The 18,079-nt window shown below is 31.6% G+C and overlaps 2 protein-coding genes across 3 annotated transcripts; both read left to right on the forward strand.

Moving 5' to 3' along the window:
- The first annotated feature begins 5,759 nt into the window (after positions 1-5,759).
- On the forward strand, positions 5,760-7,202 carry LOC112794227 (pathogenesis-related protein STH-2-like). The gene is made up of 2 exons (XM_025836331.3): positions 5,760-6,056; positions 6,815-7,202. Exons 1-2 carry the CDS (start codon positions 5,870-5,872, stop codon positions 7,111-7,113), a joined length of 486 nt encoding a protein of 161 aa, XP_025692116.1. The 5' UTR covers positions 5,760-5,869; the 3' UTR covers positions 7,114-7,202.
- Positions 7,203-9,699: 2,497 nt separating this feature from the next.
- LOC112794228 (heavy metal-associated isoprenylated plant protein 21-like) lies at positions 9,700-11,882 on the forward strand. Of its 2 annotated transcripts, XM_025836333.2 has the most exons (4): positions 9,700-9,951; positions 10,036-10,129; positions 10,498-10,778; positions 11,235-11,882. In XM_025836333.2, the coding sequence occupies exons 1-4, from the start codon at positions 9,919-9,921 to the stop codon at positions 11,247-11,249; spliced, it is 423 nt and encodes a 140-aa protein (XP_025692118.1). In that variant the 5' UTR covers positions 9,700-9,918; the 3' UTR covers positions 11,250-11,882. The 2 variants fall into 2 exon arrangements, with proteins under 2 accessions (XP_025692118.1, XP_025692117.1); XM_025836332.3 differs by lacking the exon at positions 11,235-11,882 and having other exon boundaries at positions 9,765-9,951; positions 10,498-11,223.
- Positions 11,883-18,079: the final 6,197 nt, after the last annotated feature.

The raw sequence follows: 18,079 nt of genomic DNA on the forward strand, positions 1-18,079 counted from the left end.
TACCTATACGAATATGGGGATAGATGTATTTTCGGATAAATGCAGGAGCATCCACCTTAGCCTCACCTTCAAAAGAAGAGCTAGACTCTAAAGTCTTCCGCTTCTTCTTCTCTGGCTCAGGAGAAGGTTGGGGGGAGGGGTAGGCTGAGAAGAAGCCGAGGAGGAAATGACGATGGGTTGAGAAGGAGTCTCCAAACTTCGGGAAGAAGGGAGAGGAGGAGGAAGAGGAGAGCTAGTTACCCTGGCGCCGCCAGCCCTGGCACGGGACCTCGCCTTGGCCTCCTGGACTCTCTGGTAAGATTCACTGGAATTCTTCTTCGCCATCTCTGTAAAAAAAACAATTAGTAGCCAAAACAAGTCGGAAGAAACAAAGTCGGAAAACATAAACAAAGTAAAGGCTACCTAATTGTGTCTAGACAAAGGTCGGAGCCCCCTGGAGAAACTTTTTAGTATCCAGATATAGGGCCCTCCCCCACACTTCTCGGAGGAGCCCCACAATGGCTGCCTCCACCTCATCCAGGTCGTCCAAACCATATTTCTCACAGGGGGACGCCTCTAGCCAGTACAGAGGAAAGCGAGGGGAAGAACTCTCGTCTAAGAAGAAGGGGTGGTGATCCTCTACGGCTTGTACTTTGAAGAAATAATTTTTGAAGTTATGAAATGATTCATCAAAAAGGGTGAAAATTCTCCGACCTTGTATAGCTCGGAAAGACACCCATTGTTGCTTGTTATTTTGCCCACTGAAGGGCTTAGTCATATGAAAGAGAAAAAAGAAAATTCTCAAGGACGTCGGGAAATCTAAAGCGTGGCTAATAAACTGGTAGATTTTCAGAAAACCCCAGGAATTGGGGTGAAGTTGGGTAGGAGCAACTCGGCAGTGACGTAAGACAGCAATTTTGAAATCAGAAAATGGAAGAAAAACACCCAAATGGGTAACCATGCTCTCATACATGTAGAAGAAATGAGGAGCCGCCTCAGTAGCCCTCCCGAAGCAAACCCGGTCTTCCGGACCCGGGACCACCAATTCATACTTCGGCTCATCCTCCTCAGAAGTACAAATTCTGTGGTGAGTGCGAAAGTTGGTAATAAATTCGGTATCAACCAAAGGTTTCTCTCCTAAAACAATGACATCGACCCACTGAGTAAGAATCTCTATGGAAGACATTTTTCTTTTCCTAAAAAGGATTATCGAAACCTACAAAGGAAAAAAAGAAAAAGATCAAGAACAGGGTCTCTAAGGGACATGGAATCAAACAGAAGCCTACAGAGTAAACTCCTCTCTCTAAAAAAGTAAAAGCATGCAAACAGAAGCATTTCACAAAAGAGAAGAGGAGAAAGGACTAACCTTTGTCTGGAAACAAGGTAGAGGAAGATGAAAGCCTTCAAACAAAGAATGCCCCACGAACAGATGAGAAGAAAATTTGGAAAAATCGCAGAAACGAAACAACGAAAGAGAGGGAAAGTATTTATAAACACGTTAGGGGCATAATGGTAAAAACAGAAGCGGTCATTAAATGAGTGCACCGTTACCAAGGTAATCAATCCCTACGCGAACCTCTAACGGACGCGACGTTTGATTAGACGTAACTGTGAAAATTAAAAGCCACGAAAAGTCACGTCGGATCACGTCGGTTCCCTCACAAGTCGGCTACGACCCCGAGTAGAATACTCGAACCCAAGTCTTAAAAGAAATTGGGCTCGAGTAGGGGCACTGTTCATACCCTGTCCCAATGATAAGGCCCAGAACCCAACGAAAGGCCCAATCCAAAGGATTGAGCCTCGCCCTATACCGACCTTCTCCCTACGAAGTCGGTTCTCACCACGACTTACCCCAAAAAAGTCGGGGACGAAGATTAGCTGGCAGATAAACACTCATTCAAATGAGTAACTGCCCCTAAAATCGCTCTATCCACTTCCAGAAGCCATATCGTAACCTCCCTAAGATAAAGGGACGGTTATACACCCTGAAAAGTGGAACTACTCCAACGGTGATTATTGGTTCACCACTATAAATACACTAACATCCCTCAGGTATCTCTAGGTCCCAATACTCTCTAGACCTGCTTGCACCCTTGCTGACTTGAGCATCGGAGTGTCTTTGCAGGTACCACCCCCATTCACTCGTACTCACAAGTCGGAGGGAAGCCCAAAAGCACGATTCTCTTCGAAGGTTTCTCTCCACTAACGATTGGGCCAACCTAACGAGTCAAGCTCATTACTTCCGGTTACCCAATGTAACACATAATAATTGTAATTTGGAGCTTATGGCTACCACGTAACAAGTTTATACAGGGCTTAGATTTCTAGAGTCGAATGCAAATCTGAAACAAGTAAATTACTATTAAATTACTATTTTATGCTAATGCTAATATTTTTTAAAATTAAATTATAATTAAAATTAAAAACTATCATAAATTTTAAATTATAATAAATTCTAATGTTAAAGTTGAATAATTATAAAATATAATAAATAAAAAATAAGAATTTATTTAATTAACGAAAACTATAACCCTCTTTAATTAATAGAGAGCGTTTATCGACGAAACATCTTTAGATACTGCAAATAAAGCCAATGAGATCTATTGTAATGAATTTTCATCAATGGAATTCATATGTTATCTTGGGACAAAAAAGAAGAAGAAAATATAAGGTACCCAAAGTGGATAAGGATGAAACACAATGACAGCAAAACTTTCCTTTGAATAATTCCTTTTTCCCTTAGTGAGACAAAGTTTCCACATAGACGTGCTGATTATTAAAAGGGAAGTTTTATAGTGACATGGTTTTGGTGGTTAAAGGTAGTATAAATTTGACTAATAAATAAAATATTAATATATAATAAAAAAATTAAATCTAAAATTAAAACAATTCTAATTTTTTTTTATAATTTTTTATGATTATTTTTATCAAAATAATTTTTTATAATTATTTTTATAATTATAAAAATAATTTAAAAAAATAACACCAAAATAATTTTATAATTATTATTTTATTATTATTTTTATTTTTAAAAGATAATTTTTATAATTATTTTTACTAAAATGATTTTTATAATTTATTTTATTTTTTAATTTTTTTTATTATTATTGTTTTTAATAATTTCTAAAATTAACACCAAAATTATTTGTTTAATTATTTTTATTATTATTTTTATTTTTAAAAAATAATTTTTTATAATTATATTTTTTGTAATTTTGAAAAACTAACACCTAAATAATATTCTGCCTCTTGGTATTAGTTTAAAAATAATTATAAAAAATTATAAGAGAGAATATTATTTTGGTTTTAGTTTTTTAAAATTACAAAAAGAAAAAATAATTATAAAAAATTTTTTGATAAAAAATAATAATAAAAATAATTAAAAATAATTTTGGTATTAATTTTAGAAATTATTAAAAATAGTAATAATAAAAATAATTAAAAAATAAAAATAATTATAAAAAATTATTTTTTAAAAATAAAAATAATACTAAAATAATAATTATAAATATAATTAAAAAATTATTTTGGTATTATTTTTTTAAATTATTTTTTATAATTATGAAAATAATTATAAAAAAATATTTTTGATAAAAATAATCATAAAAAATTATAAGAGAGAGAATTATTTTAATTTTAGATTTATTTTTTTGTTATATATTAATATTTTATTTATTAGTTAAACTTATGTCATCTTTAGCCACAAAAATTAATGTCACCATACAACTTCCCTTATTAAAAAGCTTATGTAACATTAAGATTTATGTCTTATGTATCCAACAACATGCATATGGCAAAATCTTTGGTGTGATTCCATATTCCATTGGTTGTGTCACTGTCACAATCATTACTCTGATCTCATGCAAATTCATTTCTACTGAATTTTATTTCGGTTTAATTACGTTGTTGGTCTTTATAGTTTCGTAGAATTTTCAATTAGATCTCTATATTTTTTTTCCTTTTAATTGAGTCCTTGCACCAATTTTTTTTTTAATTGGGTCCCTATACTTTTTTTTTCTTTTATTTAGGTCTCTATACCGATTCTTTATTTTTTAGTTGGGTCCCTATAAAATTAAGTCAATTACTACTAAGAGGGACTTAATTAAAAAAAAATTTTAGTGCATGAACCTAATTAAAAAAAAAAGTATAAGAACCTAACTAAAAATTTCACAAAACTATAAGACCAACAGAATAATTAAACCTTTTATTTCTGTTAACATGATTAGGCTAAATAATAATAATGCTGTGTTAAGGGATATAGAAGTTATGTTTGGCTCTTTTTCATTATATTCCTTTCTTTCATTATATTCCTTGTTTCAAATTGGTTCATTGTGATTCAAATTATACTAGGTTGGATACGAGTGATTCATAAATTTATGAATTCAAGTATAGTAAAGAAAAAAAAAGGTTAACTGAAAGAGATTATTTTAATTTCTCAAACTGAATTACCATAGAGTTTAGATATCAATGCAAAATAATAATAATAATAATAATAATAATAATAATAATAATAATAATAGTAAAAAATAAATAAATAAATAAATAAATAAATGAAGAAATATAACCTATGAAGATAATCCAACCAATCTTGATTCTTTAGTTGGATGAAAAAACTATCCTCACATTATCGAGGTAGGTAATGCACTATTCTTGAACAAAAGCCAAGTCTAAATTGTTGGCAAATGACTTGTTCTGCCAATTACAGCCGCCCAGGGACGGATCCATTCATATGGGTGTGCTGCAATTTGAAATTTTATTAAGTAGTATATAATAATAATATTTATTTATTTTTATTAAATTATTAAATTTAATTTCATAATAATTTTTTATTTAATTTTCGACACTTAGTAGTCAATTTGAGAATTTTATATTAGATGTTTATTATAATGATCAATTTTTAAATTTAAATAAGATTAGTGTTCTTTCTTAAAAATTAACTCGAAAGAATATTATCTATTTAATTGTGTTTCTTCTTTCAAAATTAGTTTTAGTTTTTTTCATAATAACTACACTATTTGAATAAACTTTTTTATTTATGAATATCATCAAGAGCTAATTATATGAAAGTTGAGTTTTAAATGATTGTTAATGATATATACAAAAAAAGACATTTTAATTATATTGTCAATGTTTTAAAATATAAAATATAAAAAATTAAATTTTAAATTATATGTTATTATTTAAATTACTATTTTAGTATTTTAATTTGTAATTAGATATTTTGAAACCTAATCATATTTTACAATAACAAAATATAATTATAGCAACAATTATGTTACGTATACATAAAATAATTACTTGTATAGAATAAATTTTAAAATACAAATTTTGAAATACAAAAATACACATTAAAAATAAGTTAAATGATATATATATATTTATACACAAATTTATAGTATGAATGTAATATTTTTATTATAAAAATTATTATCATGTTATATATATTTTGTCCCATTATCAAAATTTTCTGAATTCGTGACCTAAGCGCCCATATGTGTTGCATAAGTTTGATTAATATATCTTATAGGAAAATATGAGTAATTTATATTTTTTTCTCAAAAGAAGAAAAACTTATAAGCCACTAATATTGAACACCGTTTTCTAAATAATAGTTAAGCACTAATTATTTTTGTTTTTTCAGTTTCCATAAAATTGATCAACCTACTACTACTTCATCCAGAAAGGTCAACTTTAATCACCAATAATTTTTCTTTTTTCAGTTTGTATACCTACTTAGCTTCAAACGTGTAGAACTACTACTACTACTAGACCTTAATCTTAGGCTATAAATTAAAACAATAAAGTAGTCTTCTCTCTCATCATAATCCAAAACTCATCACACCCTTGAATATTGATCTTATATGTGATTTCTTCAATAATAATAATAATAATGGGTGTCACAGCAACATTCACACATGAGTTTTGTTCCTCTGTTGCTCCGCCACGCCTTTTCAAGGGCTTGATCACAGACTCAAGTAATTTGCTTCCAAAGCTATTACCACAGTTGATTAAAGATGTCACCATTATCCAAGGAGATGGAGAAGCTGGAACCATTGAACAAGTTAACTTTGCACAAGGTTAGCAAAAAGACATTATATATACAACAATTTGATTAGTTAATATTACATATGTAACACTACTATACTACTATTTAATTTTTTGATTAGCTTTTCTTTATTACTTTTTTTTTCCTTCAAAAATTTTAGAATAAAAAAATGGCTTAATTACTCTATCCGTTCTTATAATTTTACTCGATTTTCAATTAGGTTCTTATATTTTTTTATTTCGATTGAATCTCTATATCATATCAGATTTTGTAATTAAGTTCCTACTGTGATAAAAATGTTGGAATTAATGGAATATTTCGTTAAGCAAAACGAATATGTCTAAACACTTGACTGAATATTTTATATAGTTTAACAAAATATTCCGTTAATTTTAACGTTTTTGTCACGATAAGAACTTAGTTATAAAATCTGATATAGTATAGCGACCTAATTGAAAATTCGATGAAACTATATGGACCGACAGAATAATTAAACCTAAAACAATCATATTTTTTAAATTTTTTTCATTTTCACGAAATACTAAAATAAATCAAATTATAGTATCACATTTTTTAAAATAGAACAGCGTTGAGTGTGACATATATCTAGCCAAAATTTCGGAAAAATTAGTATATAAATTACAAATTAATTAGAAAATATCCTACATAATATCTTTTAGTAATCATAAAAAAAAGACGTTATGTATAATATTCATATTTTATTTATTTAATTTATTCCATATGTGCTTGATTATATTATAACTCCTGGTTAATGTTTCTCTTATGCAGCTATCCCCTTCAAATATCTAAAACACAGGATTGATGTGGTTGATAAGGAAAACCTGGTGTGCAAATACACTATGATTGAAGGGGATCCATTGGGAGAAAAGCTTGAGTCTATAGCTTATGAGGTGAATTTTGAGGCCACTAGTGATGGAGGTTGCATATGTAAAATGACTAGCAAATACAATGCCATAGGTGATGCTGAAATTAAGGAGGAAGAAGTAAAGGAAGGAAGAGAAAGCTCCATTGGAATTTGTAGGGTTGTGGAAGCCTACCTATTGAAGAATCCACAAATTTATGCTTAATTATTTTATTTAATTATTATATATAAGAGATGATGATATACAAACTTTATTCCATTTTTTTATAGAATTTAATTCTTATTAAGTCCTCACTTCTCATGTGGGTTTTGCAAAATATTTGTATTTTTTTTTAGTGACAATGAGTTGAAGATTATATTTTATAAACCAATAGCATCACATACATAACTCTCTAGCTAAATCTCCCGAATTCTTGTGCAACTCATAAAGCTTATGCTATGATCCAAAACATATACCAAAGAACCAACGTTTAGAACAATGTTCAATCATGGTTAATTACTATAATTCAGACTATTAGGTAATTCAACATTGTTTTGGACATAAGACGTTTGTTTTCCTTTACTACAACATTTAGGTTAAATTTGGTAAACAATTTAATAAAATTTTTCTTTTAAATAGTTTAAACAATAAATACTTATATTAAAAGTAGTTTATAAATAAGATATTTTATATTTGATTTTTTAGTTCTAAAAGTTCTTATTTTAAAATATATATATATAATAAAAAGTTTTTTATTATGAGAGAAGTCAATTTTTTTTAACTTTTCCATAATGACTTAAATAACTTCTTAATTAGAAAGCTACAATTTAATTTTTGAAATTGTACCAAATATTAATATTACTATTTTTCATAAGTTTAAAACTCAAAAAAGTAACTTTTGAAACTTTTTAAACAGACTCTTAATGTTAGAGGATGGTTGAGTCAAATGTTTTTACTAAAAAATATATATGTATAAATAAATTTTTTTTACTCATTCATTTAATAATAAATATTGAATTAAATCCATTTTTTTGTGGGGAAGTAAGACAAAAGCATGATAATCTCAAAGGTTCTCACTTGGTCCACCCTTAGAACCGTGTGACACTGTGAATGCTTCACCATAATTTTCTATATATGCTATATATAATTCATTATGGTGAAGGCAAAGATATATTTGACTTTTTGTGAGAATTATTAGAGAGCATAAATCATAATAAATTAAAGAGGTTAAATTAGCACCTGAACTAATCACCAAATGCCATAGCATGTAGAGACAGAATCTAATCAAGTATATATAATAAAAGAGGGCAATTATTCCTACCAAACTCTGAAGAAACCACCTAGAAATTTTGTAGAAAAGGACCAGAAAGTTTTGAAGTGGCAACTAATAGAATATTAATTCTGCTAATTATTTGTATTATGAGTGGTGACACGTGAAGAAATGAATTGATCACTAAAATAAGTTAACCTTTTCGTGCTACTTTATGCCAAGGGCACATCTCTTAATCATAATATTATAGCTAAAGTACTAAAAATACACTTAAATTATTTTATTATTAATAAAAATATTCTTAAATTTTATTATCGATAAAAATATTTTTAAATTATTTAAAAACGTAACAAAAATACACACTCGTAACTAGAGATGTTTTATGTTAACAGAAAAGAATAATGTAAGTATGTAACAAATAGACCTTCTTATATAATAAGTGAGACTTTGACATTAGCAAATAAATCACATTATGCTTTTTTATTAACGGGTCGATCTTTGATACGGTTGAATATTTTTGATATATTTTAAAATTATTTAAAAACAATTTTATCAATAACAAAATTTAAAAATATTTTTATCAGTGTAAAAATAATTCAGTCGTATATTTTGTAATTTACCCTAATATCATAATATGTGACTAATTGTAAAAGTTGGATGCTATGATTAATTGGCTGGCCGCAGGCCCATAGATGAGGAAGATTTTATGTGTATGTGCATTGATGCTATGCTCTAGTTGTGGTTGCTATACACAGCTACATTAGATACACCCAAAAAAAAAAAAAAAAGGAATCAATTGTTAACTAACAATAGTACTAACAGTTCTCAGATAGTAATAGAGGTACATTTATTGCTTAAGACACAAACAACAGCATTAGTTTGCCTGAAAATGAAAAAAATTGTGACTGATGTGTGTAGCAAGTCTTTGCCAATGTTGGATCCTTTCAAAATTAAGTGGGCATTGGATATCCATCCAACTTTACGCATAAATCATGTCAAGATTTTGCAGTACCAATATGCCATCCATAATAAAAGTGAAATCCCTTTGCTTCCTTGTTATACAAAATGCTCTAAATGAGCTTACTTTTATCGTAAAATTATTTTTTAACTTTTATTTTTTAAAAAATAATAATTAAGATTAGAATTTTAAACTTAAAATTTAGGATTTAAAGTTAATTTATTATTATTATTATTATTATTATTATTATTATTATTATTATTATTATTATTATTATTATTATTGTCAATAATATCATTTTTTAATATGTATTTAGACTAGAACAATGCTATGCATACATTTAGAAGTAATCAAACAACTAATAACCCTTGTCAAAAAGCCAAAAGTAAAAGGCAGGAAAAAAAAAAACAAGAAAGAGGTGAGAAAATTTTTCACTTTTCTACAAAAGTTTTTCAACTACTTTTTCCTTTAGAATTTAGATTAATTATTTCCAAATTGTATTAAACATTCAAATCTGAAGAGGTACTGTATTTAAAATTTTAAATATTCTTATAGTCTTTGACTTTAGACAATGACTTTGTTGGACCAATGAAGCAATACAATTTATCTTTTGTTTTCTTCCCTCTCCATGCCACAAAAAAAAAAAAAGATTCCTAATTCTTTGCATACTCTTACATATATATTTTTGCCTTTTACTTATTCCCTGCCCCATACAAATAAATGGTACTCACAATATTCTCAAGTACCATAATTCAAACTCAAATCTCAATTGGTTTCTCTTAATTCAATTCAATTCAATCCAATGTACACTTCCATGGTTCCAGCTGAATTGCAGGTACATAACACATAATTGATTATAAACATGTCAATGCAATTATGTCTTTCATTCACACTACTAACCCATCATGAAATAATGCAGATACTGCAGAAACCTCGAGTAACAGAGGTACATGTTCGAATGGACTGTCAAGGATGCGTGCAGAAGATCAAGAAAGCACTCTCCGGCATCAATGGTAAGATCACTTGCATGCATGCCAGATGTATGATTAATTTCCCCAACCAACAAAACATTGTATATATGATAAAGCAACAATGCTACTATTATTAACCATTCATTTAATCCGATCACAGTGGGTTGGCAATCTAACACGGCCAATCCTATCCGTCCAACCGGCACTGTTAATATATAATATGCATGGTCATAAAAATATATATTTACATATGATGAACGAGTAGAGATTTAAATCCAAATTCTTCTCTTTTGATAAGAACACATTGAGGGGTTTAAGCTCATGGTAGAATTACGGTGGAGCTTAAATCTTACCCTAGCTTACCCTATCCCATCCCTAATTTGATAGATAAAGCTTCCATGTTCATGCAGGTATATATGATCTATATATTGATTACCCCCAACAGAAGATAACAATCATAGGTTGGGCAGATCCAGAAAAGATTCTCAAGGCAATCAAGAAGACAAGGAAAATTGCCACCATTTCCAATATAGATCTTCCAACCGATGTGCCGCAACCACCACCACAAGAAGAAGCAGAACCAACACAACAACCAGAACCTGAAGCAAATTCAGAAAAGGCACCTGAACCAGCACAAGAAGAAGCACCACCACTACCAGAGGAACCCCTGAAAGGCGAACCACCAACCAAGGTAACATCACCAAGACCTCCAGAGAATAATAATGAATGTCATTGCCAGAATCCACCACCTAGCACCCCGGAAACTAGAGATGTTGGAGAGGTTCATGTGATGCACCAACATCACCCATATAACTATGTGAACAGATATGATTTTGGCCATAACTATGTAGGATATTCGGATAGATTTCAATACCAGAATAGGAATATGCCAATGTTTCTAGGAGAGCGACCCCAACATGTTCATGTGACACATAGCTACAATGCTTATAGGCCATCACCTTATGTCACTGAATATGAGTATGTTAGGTCACCACTGATGAGCGGATAATTTATACGCTTTTTGGCATTATTTTTAGGTAGTTTTTAGTAAGTTCAAGCTACTTTTAGGGATGTTTTCATTAGTTTTTATGTTAAATTCACATTTCTGGACTTTACTATGAGTTTGTGTATTTTTCTGTGATTTCAGGTAATTTCTGACTGAAATTGAGGGACTTGAGCAAAACTCTGAAAAAGGCTGACAAAAGGACTGCTGATGCTGTTGGAATCTGACCTCCCTGCACTCGAAATGGATTTTCTGGAGCTACAGAACTCCAAATGGCGCGCTCTCAACGGCGTTGGAAAGTAGACATCCAGAGCTTTCCAGCAATATATAATAGTCTATACTTTATTCGGAAATTGACGACGTAACTTGGCGTTGAACGCCAAGTACATGCTGCTGTCTGGAGTTAAACGCCAGAAACATATCATGATTCGGAGTGAACGCCCAAAACACATTATAACTTGGCGTTCAACTCCAAGAGAAGCCTCAGCTCGTGGATAGATCAAGCTCAGCCCAAACATACACCAAGTGGGCCCCGGAAGTGGATTTATGCATCAATTACTTACTCATGTAAACCCTAGTAGCTAGTTTAGTATAAATAAGACTTTTTACTAGTGTATTAGTCATCTTTTGACCATTCGGTCTTTTGATCATTCAGGGGGCTGGCCATTCGGCCATGCCTGAACCTTTCACTTATGTATTTTCAATGGTGGAGTTTCTACACACCATAGATTAAGGGTGTGGAGCTCTGCTGTACCTCAAGTTTCAATACAATTACTATTACTTTCTATTCAATTCTCTTTTATTCTTATTCCAAGATATACGTTGCACTTCAACTTGATGAATGTGATGATCCGTGACACTCATCATCATTCTCACCTATGAACGCGCGTGATTGACAACCACTTCCGTTCTACTCTAGGCCGGGCGCATATCTCTTAGATTCTCCAACAGAATCTTCGTGGTATAAGTTAGATAGATGGCGGCATTCATGAGGATCCGGAAAGTCTAAACCTTGTCTATGGTATTCCGAGTAGGATTCTGGGATTGAATGACTGTGACGAGCTTCAAACTCCTGAAGGCTGGGCGTGATGACAAACGCAAAAGAATCAAGGGATTCTATTCCAACCTGATTGAGAACCGACAGATGATTAGCCGTGCTGTGACAGAGCATAGGAACGTTTTCACTGAGAGGATGGGATGTAGCCATTGACAACGGTGATGCCCTACATACAGCTTGCCCTGGAAAGGAGTAAGGAGGATCGGATGAATGTAATAAGAAAGTAGAAATTCGAGAGGAGCACAACATCTCCATACGCCTATCTGAAATTCCCACCATTAATTTACATAAGTATTTCTATCTTAGTTTATTTATCTTTATTTTCTATTTATTCCATTAATCAAATTTAAACCAATAATCCAATTATACTTGAATTCACCTGACTGAGATTTACAAGGTGACCATAGCTTGCTTCATACCAACAATCTCTGTGGGATCGACCCTTACTCACGTAAGGTTTATTACTTGGACGACCCAGTACACTTGCTGGTTAGTTGAACGGAGTTGTATCCACACATAAGTGCCATAATAATGATTCCATACAACAACAAAGAATACTACATTGATGTGATCACAATTTCGTCCACCAAGTTTTTGGCGCCGTTGCCGGGGATTGTTCGAGTATGGACAACTGACGGTTCATCTTGTTGCTCAGATTAGGTAATTTTCTTTTCAAAAAGTTTTCAAAAATCTTTCAAAAATATTTTTTTTATTATTTTCGTTTTTCTAAAGTATATTTTCGAAAAAATATAATAAAAATCCAAAAAAATAATAAAATCATAAAAATCAAAAATATTTTGTGTTTCCTGTTTGAGTCTTGAGTCAATTTTTAAGTTTGGTGTCAATTGCATGTTTTAAAAAAATTTTACTTGCATTTTTCGAAAAATTTCATGCATTCATAGTGTTCTTCATGATCTTCAAGTTGTTCTTGATAAGTCTTCTTGTTTGATCTTGATGATTTCTTGTTTTGTGTTGTTTGTTGTTTTTCATATGCATTTTTCGTTTGTTAGAGTCCATGCATTAAAGATTTCTAAGTTTGGTGTCTTGCATGTTTTCTTTGCATCAAGAATTTTTCAAAATTATGTTCTTGATGTTCATCATGATCTTCAAAGTGTTCTTGGTGTTCATCTTAACATTCATAGTGTTCTTGCATGTATCTTGTGTTTTGATCCAAAATTTTCATGTTTTGGGTCATTTTTGTGTTTTTCTCTCTCATCATAAAAAAATTCAAAAATAAAAAAAATATCTTTTTCTTTTTTATCTCCTAATTTTTGAAAATTTGAGTTGACTTAGTCAAAAATTTTAAAAATTAGTTGTTTCTTACAAGTCAAGTCAAATTTTCAATTTTAAAAGTCTTATCTTTTCAAAACTTTTTCAAAAATTAAATCTTTTCCTTTTTTCTTATTAATTTTCGAAATTTTTTTAAAAATATTTTTCAAAATATTTTTCTTATCTTTTACATCATATTTTCGAAAATTAGCTAACAAGTAATGTGATTGATTCAAAAATTTGAAGTTTGTTACTTTCTTGTTAAGAAAGGTTCAATCTTTAAATTCTAGAATTTTATCTTTTAGTTTCTTGTTAGTCAAGTAATTAATTTTAATTTTAAAATCAAATCTTTTTCAAAATATCTTTTTTGTCTTTTTAATCATAACTTTTTATCTTATCTTTTATATCATATCTTTTTCAAAATTTTATCTTTTTCAAAAAAATTTGATTTCAAAATATCTTATCTAACTTCTTATCTTCTCATCTTTTCAAATTTGATTTTAATATCTTTTTCAACTAACTATTTAACTTTTTGTTTGTTTCTTATCTTTTTCAAAACCAACTAACTACCTATCCCTCTCTAATTTTCGAAAATATCTCATCTCTTTTTCAAAAATTCTTTTTAATTGTTTTAAATTTTAATTTTAATTATATATTATCTTTAATTTTCAAAAATCACTACCACTTTTTCAAAATCATTTTCGAAAATTTTCTATCTCTCCTCTTCTTCTATTTATTTATTTATTCACTAACACTTCTCTTCACTTCTCTTCATCTCAAATCACCACCTCTATCCTTACCCATTCTTCTTCACTCTTCTTCCCTTTCTTCTTCTACTAACATAAAGGAATCTCTATACTGTAACATAGAGGATTCCTCTTTCTTTTCTTGTTCTCTTCTTCCCTATATGAGCAGGAATAAGGAAAAAGACAGAAGCTTCCACCTCTGAGTCATGGGAAATGGAAAGACTCATCTAAAGGGTTTATAGCTCAGTGGTAGAACATTTGACTGCAAATCAAGAGATCCCTGAGATACCTCAGGGGATACACGTTCCTCCACATAATTATTGGAAGCAACTAAGGATAAGAACACCAAAATCACTAGGGATCATGCAACAGAAGCAAGGAAGAGACATAAAGGAGCTCAAAAAGCACCATTGGACCTTCAAGAAGGCGCCACCCTCACTCAGGTGGACTCATTCCTTGTTCTTATTTTCCCTGCTTTTTCGGTTTTTATCCTTCATGTCTATCTATGTTTTGTGTCTCTACTTTATGATCATTAGGATGTAGTAACTATGTCTTAAAGCTATGAATAAAATCCATTATTCCTTCACCTCTCTTAAATGAAAAATGTTTTAATTCAAAAGAACAAGAAGTACATGAATTTCGAATTTATCCTTGAATTTAATTTAATTATATTGATGTGGTGACAATACCTTTTGTTTACTGAATGAATGCTTGAACAGTGCATATTTTTGATCTTGTTGTTTATGAATGTTAAAATTGTTGGCTCTTGAAAGAATGATGAACAAAGAGAAATGTTATTAATGATCTGAAAAATCATGAAATTGATTCTTGAAGCAAGAAAAAGCAGTGAAAAAGAAGAAGCTTGCGAAAAAAAAAATTTGGCGAAAAAATAGAAAGAAAAAAAAAAGCAAGCAGAAAAATCCAATAGCCCTTAAAACCAAAAGGCAAGGGTAAAAAAGATCCAAGGCTTTGAGCATCAATGGATAGGAGGGCCCAAGGAAATCAAATCCAGGCCTAAGCGGCTAAATCAAGCTGTCCCTAACCATGTGCTTGTGTCATGAAAGTCCAAGTGAAAAGCTTGAGACTGAGTGGTTAAAGTCGTGATCCAAAGCAAAAGAGTGTGCTTAAGAGCTCTGGACACCACTAACTGGGGACTCTAGCAAAGCTGAGTCACAATCTGAAAAGGTTCACCCAGTTATGTGTCTGTGGCATTTATGTATCCGGTGGTAATACTGGAAAACAAAGTGATTAGGGCCACAGCCAAGACTCATAAGTAGCTGTGTTCAAAGAATCAACATACTTAACTAGGAAAGGCAATAACACTATCCAAAATTCTAAGTTCCTAGAGAAGCCAATCATTCTAAACTTCAAAGGAAAAAGTGAGATGCCAAAACTGTTCAGAAGCAAAAAGCTACAAGTCCCGCTCATCTAAGTAGAATTAATATTCATTGATATTTTGAAATTTATAGTATCTTCTCTTCTTTTTATCCTATTTGATTTTCAGTTGCTTGGGGACAAGCAACAATTTAAGTTTGGTGTTGTGATGAGCGGATAATTTATACGCTTTTTGGCATTATTTTTAGGTAGTTTTTAGTAAGTTCAAGCTACTTTTAGGGATGTTTTCATTAGTTTTTATGTTAAATTCACATTTCTGGACTTTACTATGAGTTTGTGTATTTTTCTGTGATTTCAGGTAATTTCTGACTGAAATTGAGGGACTTGAGCAAAACTCTGAAAAAGGCTGACAAAAGGACTGCTGATGCTGTTGGAATCTGACCTCCCTGCACTCGAAATGGATTTTCTGGAGCTACAGAACTCCAAATGGCGCGCTCTCAACGGCGTTGGAAAGTAGACATCCAGAGCTTTCCAGCAATATATAATAGTCCATACTTTATTCGGAAATTGACGACGTAACTTGGCGTTGAACGCCAAGTACATGCTGCTGTCTGGAGTTAAACGCCAGAAACACATCATGATTCGGAGTTGAACGCCCAAAACACATTATAACTTGGCGTTCAACTCCAAGAGAAGCCTCAGCTCGTGGATAGATCAAGCTCAGCCCAAACATACACCAAGTGGGCCCCGGAAGTGGATTTATGCATCAATTACTTACTCATGTAAACCCTAGTAGCTAGTTTAGTATAAATAAGACTTTTTACTAGTGTATTAGTCATCTTTTGACCATTCGGTCTTTTGATCATTCAGGGGGCTGGCCATTCGGCCATGCCTGAACCTTTCACTTATGTATTTTCAATGGTGGAGTTTCTACACACCATAGATTAAGGGTGTGGAGCTCTGCTGTACCTCAAGTTTCAATACAATTACTATTACTTTCTATTCAATTCTCTTTTATTCTTATTCCAAGATATACGTTGCACTTCAACTTGATGAATGTGATGATCCGTGACACTCATCATCATTCTCACCTATGAACGCGCGTGATTGACAACCACTTCCGTTCTACTCTAGGCCGGGCGCATATCTCTTAGATTCCCCAACAGAATCTTCGTGGTATAAGTTAGATAGATGGCGGCATTCATGAGGATCCGGAAAGTCTAAACCTTGTCTATGGTATTCCGAGTAGGATTCTGGGATTGAATGACTGTGACGAGCTTCAAACTCCTGAAGGCTGGGCGTGATGACAAACGCAAAAGAATCAAGGGATTCTATTCCAACCTGATTGAGAACCGACAGATGATTAGCCGTGCTGTGACAGAGCATAGGAACGTTTTCACTGAGAGGATGGGATGTAGCCATTGACAACGGTGATGCCCTACATACAGCTTGCCCTGGAAAGGAGTAAGGAGGATCGGATGAATGTAATAAGAAAGTAGAAATTCGAGAGGAGCACAACATCTCCATACGCCTATCTGAAATTCCCACCATTAATTTACATAAGTATTTCTATCTTAGTTTATTTATCTTTATTTTCTATTTATTCCATTAATCAAATTTAAACCAATAATCCAATTATACTTGAATTCACCTGACTGAGATTTACAAGGTGACCATAGCTTGCTTCATACCAACAATCTCTGTGGGATCGACCCTTACTCACGTAAGGTTTATTACTTGGACGACCCAGTACACTTGCTGGTTAGTTGAACGGAGTTGTGTCCACACATAAGTGCCATAATAATGATTCCATACAACAACAAAGAATACTACATTGATGTGATCACAATTTCGTCCACCAACCACCAAGGTACAGACATTATAATAGGATGGAATACTACACTACTAGAGACTACAATCACTCCTACTACAATGGCAATGGAAATGGAAACATCACATCCATGTTCAGTGATGAGAACCCAAATTCATGTAGGATAGTGTAGGAGAAGAACATTAAGGTTGTTCTTGGTAAGTGTTTCAACTTTCAAGACAAAAATAATATTGTGACTTGAGACGATGCCATCAAGTTTTTCATGGCAATTCGGCAAAACAACAAAATTTGAGCTCAGAAAACAAAAATATGGGATAAAGTATGTTTTTTTGTCTCATATTTGTATTTTTTTTTCCAAAAAGACCTATAACGTTTAATTTCATTCAATTTTGTCTCTAACGTTTTTAATGTGTCAAAATTGTCCCTGAATATTAACTTCATCTAAAATGTTAGGGATAAAATTGAAAACATCCAGGAATAGTTTTGACACAAATAAAAAACATTAGGGACCAAGTTGAATGATCCGAAAACGTTAGGAATAAAATTGAATGAAATTAAATGTCAGAGATAATTTTAAAGAAAATCATAAACATTAAGGACAAAAAGTATACTTTACCAAAAAATAATGTATTTTTGGTTTTGCAAGTGAGGGATGAAAACAAGAATCAGATTCTCATCTTTTGGGTGTGCCAGAAGAACTGATTCTAGATTCCTTTCCCCAGAGAAAACAATGCATGCTACCTTATTTTTC

This window comes from Arachis hypogaea, chromosome 4 (genome assembly GCF_003086295.3).
Source record: "Arachis hypogaea cultivar Tifrunner chromosome 4, arahy.Tifrunner.gnm2.J5K5, whole genome shotgun sequence".
Taxonomy (NCBI): Eukaryota; Viridiplantae; Streptophyta; class Magnoliopsida; order Fabales; family Fabaceae; genus Arachis; species Arachis hypogaea.

Excerpts from the sequence above, each read along its gene's own strand:
- LOC112794227 (XM_025836331.3), top strand. The coding sequence starts at position 5,870 with ATGGGTGTCACAGCAACATTCACACATGAGTTTTGTTCCTCTGTTGCT. Across the intron at positions 6,057-6,814 it reads ACAAGTTAACTTTGCACAAG|CTATCCCCTTCAAATATCTA; the intron begins GTTAGCAAAAAG and ends TCTCTTATGCAG.
- LOC112794228 (XM_025836332.3), top strand. The coding sequence starts at position 9,919 with ATGTACACTTCCATGGTTCCAGCTGAATTGCAG. Across the intron at positions 9,952-10,035 it reads TGGTTCCAGCTGAATTGCAG|ATACTGCAGAAACCTCGAGT; the intron begins GTACATAACACA and ends GAAATAATGCAG. Across the intron at positions 10,130-10,497 it reads AGCACTCTCCGGCATCAATG|GTATATATGATCTATATATT; the intron begins GTAAGATCACTT and ends ATGTTCATGCAG.